A 21644-nucleotide genomic window follows, 5' to 3' on the forward strand; every position below is an offset into this window, starting at 1 on the left:
TCATCTCTAGGGGTGTGTCAAAAATCACAGTGAATTATGCCTTTGCAAAATTTAATAAAAACATTCATTAAAAAAAATTCTAGATGGTACCAGCAATCCCACTGACTCATGTAACATTTGACTGGATCACAACCATATTCTGAGGTATTAATGTATACATTTCTATATTCTGCAAGTAGAACTCAGGTGGGCAACTTAATATGGGTAGATACACTAGTTTTGTTTTGTTTTCACCCATCGAAAACTGTGTATCTCTGATGATAATAAATAAGGAATAAAGGGTTTAAAAATTCAAAATTGAAAGTTAGGATTCTGGGAGCTATGAAAGAAAAGGTTAAATCCTTATATTGATAGATAGATAGATAGATAAATAAATAAATAAAATCCTTATTTTGATAAATAAATAACTTTGGGTTGTTGGAAGCTGTGGGATTTATCTTCCAAGGCAGCTACTGTTTTGCATGGCAAGTTTTGTTCTAGTCCTTAACACTTCAAATAATCATATAAACACATACTTCAAGTTCTGCTTTTGGAAAAACTGCAAATCATTACAAATACCAAAGCAGACTAAAATCTGAAAGAGCTCCACAGCACCCTGATAAGGGAATGGAGTAATATTTCAAATGGCAAACCTTGATATTTATCACATACACAACTTTAATGTTTTTGTAATTCATTAATATGGCACTGATCGTGAAAACATTGGGCACAATCTAGTGAAAGTTAAGAATGCCTACATTCACATAAGAGGGATTTGGTTTTATATGTTTTACATCTTGATATTTTGCATGTCTGTTCAGAGGTAACCCCCCCACCCCCGAGTTAAATTTGACTTATTCCCAAGTAAGTGTGTAGACAGGATTGTAACACGAATCTCATTGAATTCAAAGAGATATAAACTTGCCTCTAGATTGCACATATGCATCAAAGATATTCTGTTTTATTCTTGTATTTTTCTGTGTGTTGATGTGAAGGGGTGTCTCTCTTCTCCACCTTTCTTCTGCTGCCTCTCATCAAGCTTCTATTTATTTGGGTGGGGAAAGGACTCTGCCCATATTCTCCAATTAACCAGAAAGGTCACTTTCTTGAAAGAACAAGCTTGGAAACAGGCCCTTAATTAAATGCTCTCAGGAAGAAATTTATAGACAGTTGGTTTGTGGATTTGGCTGTTCATTGGCGCACAGTCCTTGGATTTAAGATGATTATCCTGTTGATGGCATTGGGACTAAATGGACATATGCTCAAACTTGTTTTTATGTTTGTATCAGGTTGTTGTGTTGCATTCTCCTTAACAAGCTTTTGCATGTTTTCTGCACATATAGCACAGCTGGTGGGTGTGCTGTAGCCTGTTTCTATAGGCTAACCAGATTTTTAAAGCCATAATGTGAAGTCCATTGGAACTTTCTGACAAATACCTGTACTTAGAATCACAGCTTTGAAAAATCAGTTTGAGATTTTATTTGTCACATTGTGCAGAATGTTTTGGGTCTGATTTTCAGTATTGCTCTGCCATTGGCTATGCTTTTGTGTGTCTGACTGTCTTTCTCTACAAGGAACAAATACTAAAAATGATTCATGTTAGCAACTCAGTGTTAACAACTTCCCTTTCAACATGAACTCATGTACTGAAAAGGACACCCAGTCTTCCAGCACGCAAAAGGATAAGGGAAATATTTGTTTAGAATAAACAGGCCACAACTCACCCACCCCCATCGCAAAGTTTTACTATTTGAAACCCTTCTCTTAAGGTTTGGTTTAACTGTGGTCACTAAGTCCGGTAGATGGCTGGAGAACACCAGATCCAGTAGCCTTACTGAAACTAAAGTGTGTATACCAAGGTCAGGTCTTTGTTGCCCAGCCATGGATATGTGAAACCACAGATGTTGGGGCCATGGGTAACGAAGGCAACCTATATGCAGCTGTGTCATATTGCCATACTTATCTGTTATCCTGGTAACACCTTAATTTTCAAATAAAATATGAGGGAGATAGAGACTTGATTGATCTCAGACTCACAGTGATGTGCCTTATTTCCTGAAAAAGCAGCTGTCCATAATAAGCCTCCGTAGAATAAAATGAGTTCATTGCAGTCTGCTTTTCTGATACTAACATGTCAATAACATATTTAATCCCTGCTTTAGCAGCCTTTGAGCTTTAAAAAAAATCCTTCACAAGAGAAATAATTACAATTCAGCATATCCTTGATGGTGCTACTAAGATGGCAGTTGCTTTTAATTTTCTTTCTTTCTTTCTTTCTTCTTTTTCTTTTCTTTCTTCTTCTTCTTTTTTTAAAATAAAACATCAGATACTGGATTTTGTAATTTTACATGTGGCTGTCTATAATTCTCTGAATTTCTTTATTTCGATTTTTCAGATTTGGAGGAGACCAGCCAGTATACATCAATATTATTAGAGATCCCATTAACCGGTTTTTATCCAACTATTTTTTTCGTCGGTTTGGAGACTGGAGAGGGGAGCAGAACCATATGATCCGCACCCCAAACATGAGACAAGATGAGAGATATTTAGTAAGTACTTTTCAGATGTTTAAATGTAAATATTTATAACCACATAGTTTCACTTTTGCCAGATTTCAAACCTTCTGCAGGGATATCATGTCTGTCTTCTCTCTTTGAGATGTTAAATTTTATGTATTTGTTTTGTACCTGGACTATGTATCTTGCCTATATCATTAATGTTTTGTAACATAAATCAGCTAATTTAGCAAAGTGGCTAGCAGTTTCCATCTTACTAATGTTTGTCTTTTCATGTGAAACGAAATTATTTCTAGAAATCCATTGATATTACATTAATACTATTGTATTGCCACTTGAATTATGCGTTCTTTATATCCCAAGTGTTTATCAGAAACAAATATTACCCAAATTCTGTCATGAATATGAGATAGAAAGCTGATACTGCCAAAAAATGAAATGTTGTAGTTCAGTGAAAAACTGAAATGCTTCAACATTAAACAGTTCAGTTCTCAATACACTGAGAACTGTGTAACCCAGCTCTTAGTGGAGTCTACATTGGCCAATTATCTTTTTGATTTGTGAAATCTGCTGCTCTGACAGTGTTTCTTGGAGGAGAGTGCCAGAGCGCTTCAATCTGACATTGTTCAACAGCCAGCACAAGACATTCTAACATGTACATTTGTCTGGCTGTTTCATTGATTTATTATGTGGCTGTCTCTTAAACAATGCTGAACATGTAATCACATACATTAAAAAAAACCCACCTACAGAAAATAGTGAGAACATACTCAGCTGGTTTGGTGGCAGCTCTAGTTCAAGGTGCTTGTACTTTAAAGGCCCTTTGATGCCTTGGACAAACCTATTTTAGAGAAAGTCTCTCTGATTATGAATCCTCAAAGTTCTTAAGATCCTCTGATTAGCCATTTTCTGGTTAGGCTTGTTACGTGATATGACATCAGCAGCATCTAGAACTGATTATTACTGCAGTCATCTCCCCAAGCTCTGGAAGGACCTCCCCAAAAGTACATAAGGATTAACTCCTCCCCTAGAGGGTGCAAAATTCATCTATTTTTAGGTGTCTTTTAGATGCTGATTTGATGAGGGACCTACATTAGTTTTTGGTAACTGAAGTCGTGGGGCGGGGTTTAGAGTTATTGCTGTTTTGCTACAGTTTTATACTGTTTTGCTGCAAATTGCCTCAAGCCTAGGAAGGGCAGTAGACAATTAAAATAAATACAAATGTATGAATGATAGTATAAATTCAATAAAAGAGTTATTGTTTCCATATGTGGTATATTCTCTTTGCTTTTTTTTTTAATTGTTTCTCATTTGGACAAAAGATTTGAACCTTGTTGCCATAGTCCATTGTAAATTTAAACTCATTAGCAGTGCAGAGGCACTATATGCTAAGCACTTCCACAGCATTTAATAAACCAGAGTCTTGCTGCATAGGTGGGGGAAACAGTTTTTGCCTAACACCCATAAACATATCCCTGAGGGCTGCACAATCCTCGGGGACATATTTATGAGTCTTAAAGAGTGCTTCTGGGAGAAGGAGATATCAGTGAAATCATTTTCATTGCCCATCCAGTGAGACATATTTACCCAAATATAAGACAGTCCCCTTAAAAAAAAGAGAAATAGCACTCTGTATTTAAGATTACCACCTAATTTCTAACATCAAAGAACTCTTTAAAAAACCTAGTCTTGGATTAGGTACGATAAACGTTGTGCAGGCACTTTGCACACAGCGCCTATGCACCATTAGTGAGGATGGCCACTGAAATTAGTGGACTTAAGTACACTTAGATTTGCACTGGATTGTAGCCTAGAATGGGACTGCCCCTGCCGCTTCCTGTTGCTCAGGTTGGCACTCTGTCACTATCAACTGCAGATTATAAACCCTCTGAACAGGAATAATTTTACTTTGGTATAGCACTAGCATGTGACCTGCCATTAAATATGTATATAATTGACAAAATAACAAAGGATTATGTGGCATCTTGTATATTATTTTGGCATAAATGTTCAGTGGACTAGAGTGTAACTACAGTTCTGTCATATTCATAATACTGTCTCTCTTTAACCTTTATTCCAACTACTTTCATATAACAAAAAACTCCATATTTCAGTATTTTCTGCATATTAACAGCTTTTTGTCTATATGTTCAAAGGAGCCAGCTGAGACAGTGAATTTTCTGTGAGCTGTAATTTGTGGCCTGGTTCAGATGTAATGGGAAACTAAGCAAGCCTGTGAGAGATGCAAACTCACACACTTCCCCCTCTACTTTTATGTTCTTCACACCTGCCAGGAGGTAATCTTTTTATTTTCAATTCTGCATTATATATGAACTCATGAAACTGTGGTTTACTTCAAACCATAATTTCAGTGCTTGGATTGTTCCCTAACTGTGGTTTGAAATAAACCACAGTTTCCCAAGTTCATACGTAATGCGGAATTGTGGCTTACTTCAAACCAAAAGTAGAACTTCCTCCCTCCTCTTGATATTCAGAAGAGAGGAGAGGGTGGAGCTCTTGAGACCACAGCTCCCTTAGGCTTGTTTTTCATTTGGGAAACCATGGTTTCCTGTTAAGTCTGAGCCAGGCCTGTCTTATGTTTTATGTTCCTGGGTGTGTGCACAAGACAAGAAGATTTTGGAAACGCTTATTTATGCCAGAGTCATTCAGAACTTCACCTTAGAAAAAAGCAAAATATTACTTTTACACGTTGTCCCTCAAAACGTTGCCATGTTCTGATGTACTCTGCTTTTATATGAAGTAGGACTCAAGGGTGCTGGCTGCCTCCCAAGAGGCTTGAAAGGTTTTGTTTTTTTTAAAGTAATATTTCATAATGTTTTAGGCAGGCCAGCTTTTAAGGTTTCAGGTTTGGCCACTGTATTACAACTCTGTGTTTTTTATTGTTTGTACTTTTCAGTGTAATTGATTTAAATGTCTTTAAGCTTTTCCTATGATCTTATGTTTGATAAACTGAAAGATTTCACAGTATATATCCTTAACTCTTTTTGAAGTTTGTGTAGAAAACCTAATCCTTTTCTTGGATTGTCCTTTTTTTGGCAATCTTTGCTTGACAGTTGTCCTACTCAAAGAACACTTGTTTGTTTGAGAAAAGTACAGGCCAGCTGCCAATAAAATTTGTAACAACAAAAGTCAGTTGTCCTCAATGGTAAAGTAGTTGTGTTTTTGTCAAGTCATGATATCTAACCAAATGTTGAATATACTATGTGGCTGATTTTTCTGTTCTTTGCAATACAAAGAGATGTTTAAAATAGATCCAGTGGTGAACTAGTTGTTTCAGTCAGCTGTAAAACAAAAACAAAAGGCACCACTGTACTATGTATTCTGTAAAGCTCCCTTAAAAAAAGCAACTTATGCAAAACATGATGGTCTGCCCTACAGATAGGAGAAATCGATACATCCTGCTATAGTGGTGCTCTGCATTAGCTTTCTGGGGCTCACTGGGCTGAAAAATTTAACATCTGATTATACTGGCACAGTCATGCCAGTATAGTTAAGATGAGTGTTTTCAACATTCTGCCATTATAAGCCCTGGACATTTCTATTGCTTATACAGTCAAAACTATCCACCCAATCCCTCTGAAATCATGCACACATCAACTTGGGGTAGAACCTTCATGTTGAAGGTCAGTCTGCACCACAATAATAGTTTGTTGGCACTGGGTGGGAATAGGTTTTTCTAAGATTTCCTTGCTGCATTTCTTTGGAGCTTTCTGGAAGCATGTAGCTACGCACTGTGAGTAAGAGGATGCTGGACTGGAGTACATATGCCTCTTCCAGCAGCACTTTGATAGATGAACCCGCAGTTCTATGTGCACATCTAGAAGGAAGTAAACTCCATTAAAGGCATGGGACTTGCTTCCATAAAATGAGGGAACAGTTAAACAATCCCTGGAAAATGGTGTTGGGAGAGGGGAGAATAATGGAAAGTTCCCTTTAAAAATATGAGTGGAAAACAATGTAAAAATCATTTTAGGTATACCCACCAGCACCCGACTCAGCGCACACATTGTTCTCAAGGAATCTGACATTAGCCAAAGCATCTCACAGGGCATAAGATCTCTTGGTATATTCAAAACAAATAATCCCTCCTCTCCTACTTTGTAGAGAATACAGCAAGAAAGAGATAGCGACTGCCATAATGAGGAACATTCCTCAAAGTTATCCTACTGAAATTAAAAGAACGTGTTAAGGAATGCCTTAACTTTGAGTCAGCCATTAATCATTGTGGAGGCCTGAGGCTTAAAGGGAAGAAATCTATTCCATCTATGCTCAGAGGCTACATCACTTGTGTAGAACTTTTAAAATATACTACTTTCTAGACAGAAGGAAAAGAGGCACACACCAATAAGGATAATTACATGTCACAACTATATTAAAAGAAGAAGAATAGCCAAGGCCAGAAGAGTGCATATCCGCTCCTCTGAGCTCTATAGTAGCCAGAGAACAGGCCCTGGAAAGATGGTGGGAGGGCTGCTGCTCAAGGCCTGTGTGCCGTGAGTGAAGGAAGGAGGAAAATAGATTTAAGGTTTCCTATAGATTTCCATCTCTTAAAAGAGTTAGGGCTTCAAGAATTGGGGGGCTTTTGTTCTCTAGGGGGCTCATAAATCAGAATATGAATAACTATATATGCTAAAAAGGTACAATTCAGAGGGTTATGGCCTACTATTTTAGTCAGATTGGCTTAAGGCCTACCACTATTTTGTGATAACACACCATCTCTAAGGAAATTAAATCAAGCCAGAGTACTGTGAGGTTTATGGGGAATTTCTGGAAAGGGAATCTCTCATTTTGGACATGGTTGTCAAATTATTTGTTGTTTTTAATGATGATTGGTGTGGGTGTGTATGTGGGTGTTAAAAAAGGAAAAAATGAAGTACATATTTAAAGTGAACACACATTTCTTGAGTTAATCAAACTGCTCTGGGTGATTGGCGAACACCCTGAAATATACCTTTTGGGCTCATGTGGGGAAAATTAGCTCAGAAAGGAACCGTTTCACATTAGATTTTAATTTGCACGAAGTTGTGGACACAGGAAATGGCTGGTAGGAGACAAGACTTAAGTTTCAAAATAAAATATTGTAAGAGGGGGTAAAAAGGAGAGAAATATGTGGTTAAAGCAATATCTATATATTTAATCCCCGTAGACGTGCCTCAGCCTCTGTGGGCATGCGTCCCGGCAACCCAGCTGATTGGCTTGGCAGCGGAATGGGGGGACGCACCTGATTGGCTGAGACGCGTCTGTGGTGGAGGACAGAGGCGGCAGCCGCGGGCCCGGCCGCGGAGGCCAGCGGCGGCGGGCCCGGCCGGAGACAGGGGCAGGGGGGAGAGAGGTTGCTTGTTACTATAAAAATACATTTAATTGCAATGAGGCATTTTAGCTTAGAGTCCTAATTATGAAATTTCCCAGGTGGGCAAGAGAAAGAAGCTTTTACAGAAGGAGGGGGTTGGACAAGAAAGGGGAACAGAGATAGATTTGGGGCCCAAGGACGGGCAAAGGCTCATATCACCTGATCTGGACGGAAGGCTCTGAGGACCACCAATGAACTTTGCTCCTCAGGAACAGGTTGGGCCACAGGAGTGTGCTTCCTCCTTGGACCCAGCTTCCTGGGTTAGGGAGGAAGACTGCACAGATCAAGCTAGGCAAGAAAGCCGATCTGGAAAATGGCATGAAATACTGAACACTGCCTTGCGTGGTAGCGGGTGACAGTAAATCACCCAAAAAGCTGATGGAGTAAGCGATGGAGTCCCAAGTGAAAAGCACAAGGGAGCACCTGATGGAGTCCCAAGTGAAGTACACTGGATCATATAATTGGGGGTTCTTTTACCAAAAAACATATCCTGGGGGCAAATTCCAGTTGGCCATAGTTGTCTAACAGGCTTGTTGGAAGGGACCGGCAGGGATCGCATTGTTGCTGATATTTCTTCCTGAGTGTAACAATGTGGGAATTGCCAAGGAATGCCAAGGCTTTTGTCATGAAAACAGAGTACATAGACGTGGGAAGGGGGATCTGCATGAACAGAAAAGTCCAGTTATCTTATCAGTTATTTTGATGGGTGTGTATCTCTTAGGTTGCTCAACCTTCTTTGTGATAGAGGGAAATTTACTTCCTCCAGCCATTTCTGTGATCTTCTTGTTGAACTGATTGGCACATTAGCTGACTGCTGCTATCCTTTTTTATGAAAGGAGGGGAAAGACAAGGTGGTTCACTCTGAGGCAGGGGCGGAGCGATCATTGGGTGAACGGGTTCAAAGAACCCGGGCCACGCTTCACAGCCCTGACATGCCCCCCGCGTCTGACATCAGATGCAGGGGTGCTAGTTTAGCTCCTGAACAGGGGCCACACGGCCCCTTCAGGAGCTAAACTAAGGCTGGCGCTGCATTCACAGCACCAGCCAGGAGCGGCTCTTCCCTGACGTCAGACGTGGGGGGCGTGGTTAGCCCCGCATCTGATGTCAGACACAGGGGGCGGGGTCAGCGGGGCGGCCACCACAGCTGCTGCACACAGTCCACCGGCGGTCCCGCTCCACTTGACAGAGAGTTAACTCTTTCTGAGGTATACTTAGTCTTAGGGAGGGCGTGCATCTTCTCCCCTTTACAATTTGCTTGTTAGGAGCCAAATCTAGGGGCGACTGTCCCACTGTCATCAAATGACCTGTCCCCATCTGTATATACAGAGAGTTCACGATACTGTGAGACTCCTGAGCATGTACAAAGTGAGATCTCCAGGCCTGGAGATTCAAACATGAACAAGGGGGCTCCTGGGAGCCAACAGGAAAGCTTTGCTAGTAACAGTTGCTTCTTGTTGTTCACTGCTGAATAATCATGAGGTGAGATCACAATGTCACTGAATCCACTAATTTCATTAATTGTGTTTTTTCAGGTGGGGGAGGAAGTGTGACTTTATTTTAGTTGAAGGTTTTACAAAGTTTTGGGTGTTCAACATCAGGAAGTTCTACCTTGTTGTTTGGATAGGCTCTTCCCCATAGTGTATAATCAGATTTTCCTTTTTAAAAAGCTTGGAAATTCAGTAATAAAAAAATCTTGGGTTTAGGATGAGAGTTAAGATGCTCACTCATGCTCTAAAAAGAATGAAAATTGCAAGTTAAGGTGCCCAACTTATCTTCTGCACCTTATAAGCTGTAAAGACTTTATACAATCTGGTATACGGTAATGGCTTTAGAAATGAGGTTCCATGCACCCATACTTTGCCTTGGTCTTTCAATTGGACATTGGGCTGGGGAGGGATGCATCCAGCCAGAAATTTAACAGGTGCAGTTTCCCTAATCATTATCCAGATATGCTCCATATGAATTTCTGCCTGATGCCTCTCTGATCAAGGCAAAGTATTGGGACATGGAGCCTCATTTCTAAAGTCATCATATACCAGACTGTACAAACTCTTTACAGCTTATATAATTCCTTCTAATTTGGCAAAGAGGCACCTTTTAACATGGTGATTCTCTTTGTTTAGCAGGGGGAGAGGAACTGGCCCTATCCACCGCCAGCACAGTACCTCCAGTGTCTGTTGCTGATGTCTATCTGATGTTTCTTTTTAGATTGTGAACCCTTTGGGGGAAGGCATCCATCTTATCTTATTTATTTATTATTTCTCTGTATAAACCACCCTGAGCCATTTTTGGAAGGACGGTATAGAAATTGAATAAATAATAAATAAAAATAATAATAATATATGGCTCAGAAGTTAAGATGGGCACCTTAACTTTCAGTTGCCCCACACCTTATGTAATAATTCGTAATATTCGTATATTATTCGTATAAAAGTTTGTATATTTTATGTGTATGTTTATATACTGTATATGCATGCACTGGTATCGATGTTCACTTTTGGGGACTCTTGTATCTGGATTTGATCTGTGTTCTGATCTTTGATCGTAATAAACTGAATTGAATTGCCCCATGCCAGTCCTGGGCAGAATGTAAAACAGTCACCACCACACTTCCTGGGGCAATTGCCCCAGGTTCTGCTGCCTCCTGGTGTTGAAGACAAGGATTTCCAACATCGAAAATCCAACTTCACCTAAGTGTGAGCACACACAGACTTCTTAAATTAAAACTAAAACAGCTTTCACAACAAGCAGCTTGCCTTCTTATGGAGGGTATTCCACAAAATTGGCACTACAACTGAAAAGGCCCTGAGAGTGTGTGCACAGCATGTGCAAGGCCTCAGATGTTGAACAGAGCAATGTAGTCTCCTGAAGACATTCTGTCTGTTTCAGATACGAAAAATAGCACAGAATGGAGCATTCCTCTGTATGAGTTAGGGATGTGCACAGAATCAGCCAGGCCAGTTCGATTTGAACCGAATCCCCCCTTTTGGGGGGCCAGGCCAGTTCGATCCCGGACTACTCAAACTGCCCAGTTCGAGTTGAACTGCAGTTCAATCCGGACTGGTTTGCACACCCCTAGTACAAGTCCTCACGTCTTTAAGGTCATGAAGGGAGCCCTTGCTCCAGCTACTTGGTCCCTGAGAAGTTAAAAAGGATGATGACCAGCAGCAGGGTCTTCTCAGTGATTCTACCCTTTTTGTGGAAATCCCTTTCCTGGGACACTTGTGAAGTAAGATCCTTTCTGGCTTTTAGAAGGAGGCTTTCCTTTTTTATTGATTTGATTGATTAAGTGCCTTCAAGTCGGTGTCGACTCTTAGTGACCAAATAGATAAATTTTCTCCAGGATGATCTATCTTCAATTTGGCCTTTAAGGTCTCTCAGTGGTGCATTCTTTGCTGTTGTAATCGAGTCCATCGACCTTGCTGCTGGTCATCCTCTTTTTCTCTTTCCTTCAACTTTTCCTAGCATTATGGACTTCTCAAGGGAGCTGGATCTTCGCATAATGTGTCCGAAGTATGATAGTTTCAGCCTGGTCATTTGTGCCTCGAGTGAAAATTCTGGATTGATTTGTTCTGTGATCCATTTGTTTGTTTTCCTGGCTGTCCATGATAACCTCAAAACTTCTCCAGCACCAAAGTTCAAAAGCGTAAATGCTTTTTCTATCCTGCTTCTTCAAAGTCCAGTTTTCGCATCATAGAGTGTCACAGGGAAAACCATTGTCCAAACGATTCTAATCTTTGTAGGTGTAGACACGCTACGGCATCTAAATATCCTTTCCAAAGCCTGCCTTGCAACCCGACCGAGTGCTAGTCTGCAGCGTATTTCTTGACTGTTGGGTCCTTTACTGTTAACAGTTGATCCTAAAATGCAGAAGCTATCCACCACTTCAGTGTCTTCATTTTCAATTCTGAGGCTGGTTGCTGTACCCGTTGTCATTAGTTTAGTCTTCTTGACATTTAGTTATAGTCCCATTTTTTCACTGTGCTCCTTGACTTTCATTACTAGAGCTTGCAGATCATCCACATTCTCAGCTATCAGGCTGGTGTCATCAGCGTAGCGCAAGTTATTGATGTTTCTTCCTTCAACTTTAAAACTATGCTCATCTTCTTCCAATCCAGCTTCTCTATGTTCAGCATATAAATTGAATAAATAAGGAGAAAGTATACAGTCTTGTCTTTGCCAATCTGGAACCAGTCTGTTTCACCATGTTCCGTCAGGCTTCCTGTCCTATGTATAGGTTTCTCATGAGAACAGTGAGGTGTTCTGGGACACCTGGGACGCCCATTTTCTGGGTGTTCTGGGACGCCCATTTTCCTAAAGATATTCCACAGCTTGACATGGTCAACACAATCTAAGGGTTTTCTCTAGTCAATAAAGCACGTATTGACTTCCTTCTGGTGTTCTTTGGCTTTGTCAGTTATCCTGCATGCATCAGCAATGATGTCTCTTGTTCCTCAGCCTTTTCCAGCTTGAACATCTGGCATTTCCTTGTCCATGTAGGGCTCTAATTTGCGTTGGATGATCCTGAGCATTATTTTGCTAGCATGTGAAATTAAGGATATTTTGCAATGGTTTGCACAATCTGTTAAGTCTCCTTTCTTTGGTATGGGTATGCAGACTGACCTCTTCCAATTTGTTGGCCACTGTGTTGGTCTCCAAATTTGATGGCATAGTTTGGTTAGAGCAGGCATTCCCAAACTGCGGCCCTCCAGATGTTGCTGAACTACAACTCCCAGCATCCCTAGACACAATTTTTTGTGGCTGGGTATGCTGGAAGTTGTAGTTCAGCAACATCTGGAGGGCCGCAGTTTGGGGATGCCTGGGTTAGAGCCTTGACTGATTCTTCTTCTGTTGCCTGCCATATTTCTGTAGCTATTCCATCAATTCCTGTAGCCTTCCAACTTGGCAATGATCGGAGTGCTGATCTAACTTCATCTTCCCGTTCTAGAGGTTCTTGCAAGTAGGGAATATCTTCTAGAGCATCCCTGCTGTACAGATTTTCAGTATACTCCTTCCAACTCTGCACCTCTGCTTCTCTGAATCAGTTACTATCTGTCCTTTGGCATCCCTTAACATACCAATTTGAGGTAGAAACCTCCCTCTGAGTTCAGAGATCTTTTGGAAAACTTGCCTTGTTTTTCCATGTCTATTTCCATCCTCAAGGTCTTTATAGACCTCCTTGTCTCTTCTAACAGCTTTCTGAAATTCCCTATTAAGTTCCTTTGTGAACTCTTTACCTCACAATTTATTTCCTTTATTTCCTTTTTAGGAGGCTCTTAAGGAGTGCTGTGGCTCTGTGTATGTATATTGGATATTTTTAGTTGTTTTATTTTCATCTTAATTGCAATTATTTATTGGGTAGTTGTAGATACTGCTATATTTCTTTTGCTCTGAGCCACCTGGAAGGCCTGTTTTGCCTGTAGGTGGGAATCTAAATTTAGTACATGAAATTAAATAAAATTCCTGGTGACCTTTTTTCACCCAAAACACAGCTTGCTAAATTAATGTGTAGAGCAGTGTTTTAGGGGTCTTTTTTTACTTGCCAAGAATTTTTATTTTTGCTATCTCACATTTGTCTTACTAATGCTGTAAGAAGGAAATTATAGCCTTTTCACCATCTACTGATGCTTAAACTACAGAGATTCTGGCCTTTTAAATATCCGAATTTTTTGTGGAAAAGTCAACCGACCATTTGGGATTTTAGTGTAAATATAGCATCAGGCTTTGAGTCTCCTCCAAAGAAAACAACAAATTGTACAAAAAGTTGGATAAGCTTGTGTTTTAAATGTTTTGGTGAATGTCTGTGTTTACCAGGGCTTCACCCAGAGCCAACAAGTCTTTTATCCAAAGCTAGCTACAGCATAAGCAGCTGCCGCACTTTGTGCATGCAACTTTGCTACTTGAATTGACTTTGGGAAAAGTTAAATGCCTGTCTCAGTCACTGATACTAACAAACTGTATCAGACTGTTCTGCAGCCCTCTGAACAAAGAAAACATTTGGTCCTAATTCCTCCTCCGCCTTCTCCAGGGGCCAGTCAGGGCTGAAGCTGAGGTCAGACTTGAAACCTGCAGGTGTGTGGAGATCTCTGAATCCTTGGATGTAGCCCCTGGTGGGGAAATGATTGTGTGAGTTCGGTGCCCAGTTAATATTATCCTCCTCTGTGCATATAACTTATTTGATTCTCATATTTTTTGAAGAAAATAAATGCATTATTTCATCATTAAATCTCAAAGCATGATTAGCATACAGATGCTAATTAACTGAACATTATTGGAATCCTTGGAAGATCCCAAAACATTAGTCCCATTTTGCAGTCTGGTAAAGAGCTTCCTTTCCTTGTTATGGCAGTATTTTCTTTTTCTTTCTTTTTTTCTTTTTGACTCACCAAGTCAAAGTACCTTGGAGCTAAGCCAAATGGAGATAAGACAGCTGATGGTTGGTTTCAGGTTTTGCCACTTATCTTTGTATAATTAAAAATAAAATCCTCACAATATTCTTTCTGAACTATTGCATAGTACTATCTTCTAGCCATTACTGCTAACATTCAGAATGCAGACATTGTGCTGCTCAAGTGTAGCCCTTCAATTGGCTAATTAAAAAAGCTTTCTTGGTAGGCATTTATTTCAGTGGTTTTCTTTTACCATGTTGAATGTTCCCACCAGAAGAGTCTGTCTGTTCCTTTTATTTGCAGAGGAATTGCGTGAGGTTTATTGTAATAATATATCTCCTCTGAGGGTTGATGTAGTCTTGGGTTAATCAAAGTCTTTAGTGTGGGTAATCTTGATAATGTGTCCGAAATTTCCATGGGCTCTTTTTGATATCAGAAGGCAGTGATGAAGGTATGGATCTTAGATACTAAAGATGTAAATGTATTAACACTACAGCAAATGTAAGAATGGTTCCACACAGAACAAGCATTTTGTTAAGTACGAATGTGAGAATTGGATCAGATAAGTAATAGTCCAAAGTTCAATTTGTGTTTGCCTTTGGAGGAAGTTGATAATTGTCTTGCATATATAACTCGAGGCTCCCTTTGCAACATTATAAAATGGTAAATAACCATGTAATAGGGAAAATGTATTTCTTGTGCATTTAAAAACTGGGGGTGATGATACAAGATTACTAGCGACCTGCTGCAAAATGCTTTTGGCGTGGATGCAAGGCTAAGAGGGAAAGACTGTGCATTCCGTTTAGTGCCGGGCTTAACTTCCTCTTCCATTTTTGCCACTGTTTTTGCAGGTGGCAAAAATGGGAGAGATGGTGCCCCCACAAAATTGTGGGGGTGGGAGAATTACTGGTGGCAGATATTTCAATTTCTCTGTGTGCATATCTCTTTCCTGTTTTTTTTTTAAAAACAAAAATATAATGGCTCTGTTAAGCATTTCAAGGCTTTGCTTCAGATGGCAGCCAGTGCAAAGGCTAGAAACACTTGAAGTACCGGTATAACTGCCATCTGTAGAGTTGGTAGCCTTTTTCCTTTTTTAAGAAAAAGTGAGTCACTGTGGTGACTGTGCTGCCACTGGAGTCCCAGCAGTTTGATACTTTTGTGCCCCCATCAGTGGCATAGTGAGAACACCGGTGGCCCCTGTCCACTGGTGGCAGCCCCCTCAGTCGTGCTTCCTGTGCTTGACATCAGATGTGCAGGGGGCATGGTGGCATTTGCATATGGGGCTTTGTGCCCCATTTGCAAGTAAATTACAATCAGTGCTGCATTTGCAGCAGCAGAGCACTTTTCTCTGCTTGTAAAAGCAAGGAGACGCATTCCTGGCCAGACTGGGAACCCAGCATTGGCTGAAGCTTCTCAGAAATTGAGCTGTGTCACTCCATTTTTTAGAAGCTTCGGCCAGCACTGGATTCCCAGCCTAGCCAGGAACATAGGAAGCTGCCATATACCGAGTCAGACCATTGGTCTATCTAGCTCAGTATTGTTTTCAGAGACTGGCAGCAGCTTCTCCAAGGTTGCAGGCAGGAATCTCTCTCAGCCCTATCTTGGAGAGGCCAGGGAGGGAATGCATCTCCCTGCCTTTACAAGCAGGGAAAGGCGCTCCTGAACACCGCTGCAAACATGGCACTGGCTGTGATTTACACACATATGGACTGTACAGCCCTGTTTGCAAATGCAACCACGTCCTCTACGTATCTGACATCAGTCACAAGGGTGTGGTTGGGGCACCAGACACGACTCCTGGACATGGCATCACAGGTTCTTTGAATCTCCCTGTCAAGGTCTGGCCAAATGCCAGGGAAGTTCATGGCTTGGCTGAACGCTGTCGACTGAATGACGTACGTTGTTTTTCAGCAAGGAGTAGACGGCTGGTGACAGGATTTATAGTGGAAGCCGATAGCTCCCAGCTGGCAATAATTCATGGCTTATCAGCCTTCAGCAAGAGGCGTTTGCTTCTTCTAATAGATTCTAATTGCGTCCTGCGTTTAGTGCACCTGCATTGTTGTGGTGTCAGTGTTTCATTGCATAGTTGTTCTTCCGATTGGTCTCTCATGCCTTCTGCTGACTCAGGTTGCCGTGCCTGCTTGAAATCATTAGTTGGATCTACCACAGCCGTTTCATGAACGCTGACAGCCGGGCTCTGCCCCTCAGACACTCCTGACTCGGCAGGAAAGTTGACAGCTTCCCCTTCCTCCTCGCTGTCGGAGCTCGAGGGCGTGACACTCCCTGTGCAATGGTGGCTCCACCCTTGGCCCCCACCATGAAAGTATCAAAGTTGTTCCCCCAGATAGTGCTGGAGATTAACAAATTAGCACTATTTTCTCAGTTATATATACTTTTGTGATCACATATAGTTTTGTCTAAGTTTTGTGATCAGCTCTTCAGTTTTTAATAAGGAGTTGTAAGAAAAACAAATTGAGCCCAGTGTTCCTTTTAACAGGGATTCCCAGATGATTTTGACTACAACTCCCAGGATCCCCAGCTGCACTGGCTTTTGCTTGGGGATTATGGGAGTTGTAGTCAACAACATCTGGGAATCCCTGTTAGAGGTAACACTGATGGAACCTGTTTTCTGCTGCTATCATCATGATGACTCGTATAATACTCTATAGCAGTATTGTGAAATGCATTAGCATCTATAGCCAGCTTGGATAAATTTAACTGTAATACAGTACTTAATTTTAAATACTGTTAATAATACTTAAGACTGTAAACTTAGACTGAATCAGTCTGCATTTGAGTTCTAAAGAGAAGGTGCTTATTTATTTATTTATGTATTTATTTCTGTTTATTGAATTTCTATACCACCTAATATAGAAACCTCTAGGTGGTGTACTTATACTTTGAGTGGCCACCATCTTAGTTCAAGATGATAGATTGTAATAGAAGTATCCCCATCAGAATCCTCTAGGACCTCTTCCCATGTACTGTAAGTTTGGTTCACATCTGACTGCAGACCAGTGTTCTCTCTAATTTTTTTCATCTGTGTGCAGAATGAGTTTTGTTCTGGGCATCAGTATCAAGGCAGTGTGTGCGCATGTACATTTGGAATGGGGCCTTCTTGATTCAACCTGAGCGGGATCTAAAATTAACTGAGCGGACATGAAAAAACTTGAGCGTACATGCCTTTGAGGGAACACTTCTGCATACGCATAAGTTCTGAAGGGTCCTCTCTCTCTTCCTCTCCATGGTAGTCTCATAAAACTTCTTCCCTTCAGAAAGTAGACTAAAATAATTGAATAGCAGCATGGGGGCGGGGGGAGTGATTTGAATGAAGCATCAACTTTTTCAGTAAAATTTGACCACCAAGCTGCAGTTTACCCTGCAGGGGCAAGTTCACAGGTAGCCTCCCTCACTGGTGCAGTCCTAGTCTGAAAGGGATGAGAACTCTCCCTTTTGATAATTACTTCTGTAGTTTACTAGTTTAGTGTGTGTTATGTTGCCAGTTTGTTTAGTTGTATGTTAATCTTGTTTGGAGTTCTTCATTTGTAAACTTCTCTTCAGGGCCGCCACCAATCAGGGCCCCAGATACTCCCCCTGCATCTGATGTTAGATGCGGGGGTGTTATTTTGGTCCCAAATGGGCCCCCGCGGCCCTGTTTGGAGCCATAATAAGCTCATGCTGCATTGGCAGCATGGCCGGAACAGCTCTCCTTGCCTTTAAGGCAGGGAGAGTCATTTCAGCCCTCACTACCCAATGCAGCACGGGCCAATCTCCATTTCAAGCGGGGCCATGCGGCCCCGTTTGGGAGGGAGAGCACATCCCCCGTGTCTGATGTCAGATGTGGGGGTGGGGCCAGGGGGCCGCCACCGTGGCCACACACAGGCCGCCACCAGCCTCCCTACGCTCATGCTTCTCTGTTTGCGGAAGGATAGGGTATCAGGTTTTTATAAGGGGTTAAGCCAAGGGTTTCATAGAAGAGGTGCATTTTGAGGAAGGATTTGAAGGTACAGAGAAAGATGGTATGATTTATCCCTTTCTCAAACTCAGCAACATACACAGAAGAGAATCCCCATGAGACTTCCCTCTCCAGTGCTGGTTTTTGGTGAGACATGCACAGTGCCATATGCAATGCAATGTGCCTTTACCGAAAGAAGCCCCTTCTGTATCTCCAGTAGTGATGTCTAGTCACCCCACTCTGCGTCCACACAAGTTACTTATCCTCTGAGCACAAACAGCTTGTGTATGTGGCTATTGGAAGCATTGAGACATCTGGTTCATTCTATGGGAAGTGTGCCTTTTCAAGTAAAAGCCACCTAATGGTGCAGCAGGGAAATGCCTTGCCTAGCGAGCAAGAGGTTGCTGGTCCGAATCCCCACTAACACATATCAGGCAGCAGCGATATAGGAAGATGCTGAAAGGCATCATCTCATACTTTGCGGGAGGAGGCAATGGTAAACCCCTCCTGTTTTCTACCAAAGAAAACAACATGGCTTTGTGGTCGCCAGGAGTCAGCACCGACTTGAGGGCACAGCTTTACAGTCACAACTTTCCAGAGAGACATTCCATTCTGTTTCCAGAGTTGGAAGTCTCAGCTGAACCTTATGGGATCCTCTTCTGTTTGCAAGGTTGCGCACCTGGGAGGTGAGAGGATGGTGCCCAGGATTTCCCCCCCCCCCCCGATATTTCCAGAAATAAAGTAACATTGTTGTGATTATAGGTCTTACGGCAGCTCCACCCATGGAACTTAAAGAACAGCAGGAAAAAAATGTGATAGGTTGGTTAGGTGAATACATTCTGAGATATATTCAGTCATAGTGAAATGTAAATGGCATGGGAACGTTTTGTGAAAAGCTTGACTCCATCCAAAAAGTAAAGAAAATAAAAGAGATCCATCCCTCTTTTGTGTAGTTTTTTAAAAAGTAATTTAGAGCCAAGTGAATTGAAAACAAATTTACACACACAAATAGAAAAATCAACTAGGGTTCTCTGCCAGCATGGTTTGGCATCATGGTCATACCATGGAACACACTGCTGCAGAAATGTGTAAACATGGTGTGCTGGCTAGGTGATTACTGCCCTGCATTTGAACAGGCTTTAGATGATCCGGGCAGCTTGAATGAATGTAACACAGTGTGATTGCTTATTGTGAAATAAGGGCAAAGAAACTTGCAACCCAGCCTGTTAAAATAGCCTAAGTGAGATGCTGCCAGCAGACAAAAGTGCTGACTGACTGACAAGCTTACATTATGACTGCACACTTACTTGGGCATTAAGACCAAAAATGATTTCCAAATAAACATGCATAGGATCAGGGTCCAGAGTTACTTTTAACACTTCCAGTCTCAATGAACTATAACAAAAGCCAAGAATAACAAGGAGGAAGATAACCATTAATCACAAGAAGAAAACTGAGCAAAAATAATATGCAATGGAAATTAACCAACTTTGTAGAATACAGTCTAAAAAAAGAATAAGACTTCAGAATACAGGTGGCCCTCATTATCCATGGTCCCAGTACCTGCAGTTTTGCAAGATGAGCATTGCAACTCCTAAGTCCTTTCCAGCTCAGAAAAAAAACCCTCCTTCCCACCCTCCAGCTATCCAGTTACATAGCTGCTGCTTTGTTTTAGCAGCAGGGAGGGAGGATGGTCAGCATGTGCAGGAGTTCTCTCTGTCACTTATTCACTTCCTGGCATTTAGAACACTGGGAAGTGTAGTTTTGCCAGGGTGCATAGAAAGTAGAATTTTAGAGTTGGAAAGAGTCTAGTCCAATCCTCTGATTAGTGTAGGAATCTGGTATGACCTGATAACACATTTCCCATTGTTCCAAGTGCAGAGACTTCCCTGCTATCATGGCTACAGCAGCCCCTACTGATAGGGATGTCCACAAAATGTCCAACTGACGGTTTGGCAGCAGTGGGGGGTTACCTTTTTAAGAGACTGGGAGAATGCTATTCCCCCTCCCAGCCATGTTTCCCTCGCCAGCACTCTCTCCAAAATTGCCACCCCGGTCAGCATCAAACCAGAAGTGCCCAATGCATGTGGGAGGGGCTCCCTGCCCCAGCCGTGTTGTCCCCACCCGATGCACAGCAAGGAGGTACGCTCCCACCCTGCGCCAGCGATTTGGGCAAGAGCACGAATGCAAGGAAAATACAGCTGGAGGGCAGGGGAGAAGAGCATACTCCCGGTCTCTTAAAAGGTAACCACCACCGAACCGGTCCGGTTCAGTGATATGGAAAAGGACTGCTGAACCGGTTTGGGCAAATCCCTACCTACTGATGAGGAATGCGGGTGGGAACTCTGCCGCAGAAAGCCACTTTTCAAGTTCAGGAGAACTTGAGGGCTCATGGGTGGGACCAACAATTGTGAGCAAATTTAGAACTCTCAGAAAAGGGGGGGGAAACCTTTCACAAGTGTCCTTCCACTTTTGCTCATTACTCTTAATTCTGACTAAATTGACCCTGAGGGAGCTGACCTATCTCTGTTTCAGATGTATCTAATCTTATACATGTCTGACTTCGTACTATGGTAGAAGGATTAACTTCTGTCTTTTTAAATTAAATCCTGGTTGGGCAAGGAACCTGAATAATTGTGGCTGTTGTTAGTGATGATCCAGCCTTTACTGCAGTAGAGGGATGCAAGTCGCTCCAGAGAAGTAAGGGGGCTGTGAAGAAGAAACATACAATTGCACAGTCATCTGCCAACTCCTTATCCATGGTTAATCTCCCAATGTTACACCCACATATTAGTGTGTGTGTGTGTGTGTGTGTGTGTGTGTGTGTGTGTGTGTATGCCATGTTGCTTTCCTGTTTAAAGTAATTCTGTTAAAGGGATCCTTACTTATTGAACATGATTCTAAAATGTATATCAGAGTTACATAGAACTTGGTTTCAGTTAAATTGCTTTTGGTTTTGGCTATACTGCTGAAACTGACTGTGTAGGGTTATATTCTGAAAACAGCAACCTCTCATCCTAGCAGTCTAGTCTGGACACTGAAATAGTGCTGTTGGCCTTAGTCTACCCTCTAGTGGACTCTTATCCCTTTCACAAAACACCCACACAATCTGGCACCATGTGCTAGCACGCCACTTTGGAATGGGGCCCCACAGTGGAATTGTACTGGCTGCAAAATGTTTGGCCTAGAGTAGGATTGGCAGCCTGGGTATGCAGGCTTACACTGCATCTGCTCACCATATGGTTTACTTTAGCCATCTCCTTGCACTTGTAAGCAACAACTAAATTCTGCTAATGTTCAAAAATGGAAATTTTTAAAAAAAGAGTTGATGTACTTTTCTGTAAAATATTTAATAAGTGCATCTTGGTTTGTGACAAAGGTAACCAAATATTGCCTGGTTCTGATTTTATTTTTATTTTTTAAGTGGCTATAAA

General features: G+C 41.6%; 1 protein-coding gene across 1 annotated transcript in view; it reads left to right on the plus strand.

The window, feature by feature from the left end:
• UST (uronyl 2-sulfotransferase) overlaps window positions 1-21644 on the plus strand; it is a 216327-nt gene that overhangs the window by 135024 nt on the left and 59659 nt on the right. The window contains exon 5 of the mRNA XM_053291570.1: window positions 2375-2528. Coding sequence (XP_053147545.1) covers window positions 2375-2528 — 154 coding nt within the window. The remainder of the gene's footprint in view (window positions 1-2374; window positions 2529-21644) is intronic.

The sequence above is a fragment of the Hemicordylus capensis genome, chromosome 1, assembly GCF_027244095.1.
Source record: "Hemicordylus capensis ecotype Gifberg chromosome 1, rHemCap1.1.pri, whole genome shotgun sequence".
NCBI lineage: Eukaryota > Metazoa > Chordata > Lepidosauria > Squamata > Cordylidae > Hemicordylus > Hemicordylus capensis.